Source organism: Physcomitrium patens, chromosome 15 (genome assembly GCF_059467195.1).
Source record: "Physcomitrium patens ecotype Gransden chromosome 15, ASM5946719v1, whole genome shotgun sequence".
NCBI lineage: Eukaryota > Viridiplantae > Streptophyta > Bryopsida > Funariales > Funariaceae > Physcomitrium > Physcomitrium patens.
Genome location: NC_143424.1, coordinates 1 through 4,894, shown reverse-complemented (window position 1 = coordinate 4,894; position 4,894 = coordinate 1). Strand labels below are relative to the sequence as shown.

Sequence of the window (4,894 nt, the reverse complement as noted above, 5' to 3'; positions counted from 1 at the left end):
AAACTTATTGAATAGTGCATGAAAAAGTGTCGGTGACCCCAGTGACAATTCCCCGGCTTCCAGCGATGACGCCGACCTCAAGCTCAACCCTCGTAGGGCCGCTTCACCCGCTCCACTTCTCGCTTCCCGCTCCCCGCCTCAATCAACGATTCCTTATCCAACATCGAAAACCTTGAGAACTCACCCCTCGACACCGGCAAGCTCGACGGGCACAAAAAGAAATTATTGAATGCGTGCAACTGCGCGCTCTTCCTGCCCCTCAAGTTGTGGCTCCTCTGATACATCCCACCCAACGCGCTATCTCCAAGCACCTCATCGACAGGACCCCGACCCTCAGCTTTCTTGACTCACATTTCGAAGGTTACAAATTGTGTCATCCTTTCTTGTGTTCGGTGTGAGAAGCATGCAGCATCTTCCTTCGTTGCATGTCATGCATGCAGGTGGATGCTTTCCGTTTTATGATTATTTTCTATCTCCATGATATTAGACTAGAAACTTTTTCACCGGGATATGGTTTTCTACAGAGTCGAGTTATGGAAATCAATTGGAGTTCTAGTGGGAGGACTTGATTCTCATGTTGGCCGGACTACATTAGAATAGATTACATCGGGTGTAATCATAGAATCGTATGGTATGACATCTGTTCAACCTTGGTCATCTCATTGAGCCTAGTATATAATCCGTCGACCTCCGCCAATTGGGAACCATACATACACACACACACACACACACACATGGAAGCATGTAGAGTTTTAGACACAGGTTGACATGTTATGCAGGTGGTGGAGTAGACAAGAATTGACCTAATAAGGAACATGCGAAGCGATGTAACGTCCCTCTGTCTCAAGCTCCTATTTCAACCTAAAACACAACAAAGGAACACAATCACTCACCGTAGAAAACACACAAACACACACACAAAAATAAATAAATAAATAAATAAAACAGAAACAAAAAAAATAAAAAACAAAAAACAAAAGCAATGCAAATCGCCCCAAGAATGCCTCAACTTCACTTCGAAAGAAAAAACAGATCAACACAGGGCAGCCGAATTTTGATCCAGCACGGGATCACCTCCAATGCTTGGAGTTCGAGCTTGGAGTCTGGCTCACCTCGCCTTACATCACAACTTCATCTTTGACTGGACTAGGTAAACCTGGTTTAGGGTTTTAGGGTTTTAGGGATTAGAGGTTTTGCAACACTCGCAAATTGTGAAGCTCAGTTCACAATTGCTTTCATGCCTCCACTCATTCTCAACGCCACAATTCAAGATTACTGGCTGCTGCATACCTCAGAATGCAATAGCTTTCATCATTTCATGTGAGCCAAGGGAAGCAGCACCCCTTCACAAATAACCGACACATTCTATACAATACAAAACAAAAAAATACAAACAAAGCCAAATACACAAAATGGACCAACAGCCCGAACAAAGCAACAAAATATATAAAACAATTGTGTCATACAAAACTTGAAAACCTAGAAATGAACTAAAAGTCCACATTCTCCATCAACACTAAAATCCCAACAACAACAACAATAACAACAACAACACAAAAAAAAGAAAAAAAGAAAAAAAAACCTGTACTACCTTCCAAGAGATTGCAGGCAAAATCTTGCACAAAATATATTTCTTAATAAACCCACATGCATTCGAGGACGGCAAATACATGCGACAGCTCATGAACTTGAGCAGTAAATCCTGTCCTTGTATCCATAACAAGAGCCCATAGATTTGTACAAGAAGCCACACTGCTTATATACAGACCGTCTTCATTACCCTTTTCCACGTGCTCCGTAAGCCGGGAATCAGGTGCATCGTAGTGATACCTGCACGTCGAAACAAATGTAGGAATGAAAGTTCAATAAATAGGTCTGTCCGAATCCAGGCTGCTTGCTGAAAGTAAACGCATGTCGTAGAAATCGGAATAGCTGATCGACATCCAGGAGGACAAAGTCAAAATCGACGATACACACATGACCGGGCTCATGCCTAACTGAGCAACATCACACCACATCAATGACGAAAGCTCGCACCGCCTTACCTCTGCTTCATTTGGCCACCGAGCGTTATAAACGTTGTAATCCATTGAGTTGCGGGCATTCCTAACCGGATCTTTTTCTTAGGTTGGTCATCCTCATCTTCTTCAACATCTGATTCGCCCTCTCTTCTGACCAACCTGTATGGAACACTAGAAACAAAAGGCTTTATTAATATGATGATCAAATGAAGAGTAGGTTCAAAAAAAGAATCCTCAGAGTAGGGACAGGAAAAACGAAGCAAAAGAAGGTCATAGAATGCACCTTTTCAACACCGTCTGTGTTTATGGGTCTCACAGTAGGATTAGGACTCAAGATGGAATCAAAGAGTAGAACGAGCTTGCCGTGGTTTGGCTCTTCATCGAACTTCATATTTGCGACCATCTCCAAAACGTCTGTTTAAAAATGGAACCGGGCAGAAACAGCACAGCATTTCGGGAGAAGTTGCCATTTTCTTCTTCCACACCAGAAAACCTTTGTTGTCGCCCTACAAAACCAAATATATAGAGCACGTCCAAATGAAAAATAGTGAGAAGGAAGGAAGGAAGGAAGGAAAAATAAATAAATAAATATATATATATATATATATATATATATATATCGCATTGATCACTTCTTCATTGGCTACTAGCTACAAAGTTGATAACCTTGCCAAGGAAGACTACCCCGCATAAGGAATACCAAAGTATAAGCCAGTGATCCCAAGTCGTCCTTCCTACTCCCAGTCCTTCCCATATGTGCATGCACACTCGCATAGCGAACAGTTCCACTGCATGTACGAAAATTACACAGAATCAAAATATAGCTCAAAAGCAAAACAGTCGCTCCCAACCGCCAAAACAGGAATGGCAACTACAGATCAGGACAAAGGGGGGGGGGGGAGAGCCTCTCCGGAACACATCAGGCCTTTGGTCATATTCTACATGCTGACCGGTTGTACCATCCCTCCATCGAGTAGCTGCATATATGGGAGAAAGACGTTAATCTTGGTGTGAAATTGACTTGTGCATGGACGTAGCGGTAATAAACTCATCCAATTCTCAGTCCAGATGCTCTTCATGTAACAGTTAACAGATGTTAAAAAAAAAAAAAAAAAAAAAAAAACGAATGTAACGCCAAATTGGAGCAAAGGAGGTTGCTAATGTGTGAACAGAGAACGAATTGCAGCACAACGATACTGAAAACTCACCAAGCCCGAGATGTACATGAAAAAGCTTCTTCTCTTCAGGTGTATTGGGTTGTCCCAGGAGAAAGTTCTCGGGCTTCACGTCTCCATGTGCATACCTGCTCAATCAGAACGAGCTGCCCTAAATACTTGCACTTGACCCCGAAGAGTTCCAGACATCCCGGAGACTTGGCCTGAGCATATCCATGACCTACAGCATGTGAACGAAGTCGAAATCGGATAAAAATAAATAAATACATACATAAATTAATAAATAAATCATGAGACAAGTTTGAAAAGAAGACGACTACATGAAAATTAAAGGTCTGCTTGGACTACAACAATTCAATAGGTGACTCACCATGACGTAGTAGTCGCCTTGTCGACCTTTGCAATATACATGACCAACACCATGGTTGCCACCAAGAGTGCTGGAGAAAGAACCCGCGCCAACCATGGAGGTTTAGGAGACAAGCCCTAATCACATTTGAATGATGAAAATAAGAAATGCAGAAAGGTAATTGCGACACTAGTAATCACATCCCAAGAGTGAAATCACAATGGTATGAGCTCGAGACGCACTTGTAAACCTGCCACTCGCACGGAGGACCATGATTGCAGCCCTTACCACTCCGATGCTCGAACTTGCTCGAACTTCAACCCCGCAACCTGCACAAACGAGTTCAACGTGAGTACAAAAACTTATTACATTAATACCTACAAGACCTCGATGTAATGTGCAGAGCATCTCCCAAACATGCCGCTACGACCAAGGTTTAGAGCAAAACAAATTGTAAGAAATTGAATACCTCAACGGCCTGTGGACCAGCACGCTCCGTCCCACCGCTCTGTCCCTGTCATTACGTTGGCCGATTCCTTTATGCAATGTACCAGATTTAGAGACTGCAGCAGTGAATGAAAAACAAGAACCATGAGGAGGCTTAAATCAAACCCCATGTTCATTGAGCCAAAAAGTTGTCAAATCTTCTAATTCCATCCCAAAACAAATTCAATCCTAAACCAGGTTTAGGGTTTAGGGTTTAGGGTTTAGGGTTTAGGGTTTAGGGTTTAGGGTTTAGGGTTTAGGGTTTAGGGTTTAGGGTTTAGGGTTTAGGGTTTAGGGTTTAGGGTTTAGGGTTTAGGGTTTAGGGTTTAGGGTTTAGGGTTTAGGGTTTAGGGTTTTTAGGGTTTTAGGGTTTAGGGTTTAGGGTTTAGGGTTTAGGGTTTAGGGTTTAGGGTTTAGGGTTTAGGGTTTAGGGTTTAGGGTTTAGGGTTTAGGGTTTAGGGTTTAGGGTTTAGGGTTTAGGGTTTAGGGTTTAGGGTTTAGGGTTTAGGGTTTAGGGTTTAGGGTTTAGGGTTTAGGGTTTAGGGTTTAGGGTTTAGGGTTTAGGGTTTAGGGTTTAGGGTTTAGGGTTTAGGGTTTAGGGTTTAGGGTTTAGGGTTTAGGGTTTAGGGTTTAGGGTTTAGGGTTTAGGGTTTAGGGTTTAGGGTTTAGGGTTTAGGGTTTAGGGTTTAGGGTTTAGGGTTTAGGGTTTAGGGTTTAGGGTTTAGGGTTTAGGGTTTAGGGTTTAGGGTTTAGGGTTTAGGGTTTAGGGTTTAGGGTTTAGGGTTTAGGGTTTAGGGTTTAGGGTTTAGGGTTTAGGGTTTAGGGTTTAGGGTTTAGGGTTTAGGGTTTAGGGTTTAGGGTTT

At 42.7% G+C, this 4,894-nt stretch overlaps 1 protein-coding gene across 1 annotated transcript; it reads right to left on the bottom strand.

Moving 5' to 3' along the window:
* Nucleotides 1–989: 989 nt before the first annotated feature.
* LOC112292763 (casein kinase 1-like protein HD16) lies at nt 990–2,473 on the bottom strand. The gene is made up of 3 exons (XM_090256115.1): nt 2,469–2,473; nt 2,046–2,180; nt 990–1,830 (listed from the first exon to the last, which is right to left on the bottom strand). Exons 1-3 carry the CDS (start codon nt 2,471–2,473, stop codon nt 1,635–1,637), a joined length of 336 nt encoding a protein of 111 aa, XP_090112241.1. The 3' UTR covers nt 990–1,634.
* Nucleotides 2,474–4,894: the final 2,421 nt, after the last annotated feature.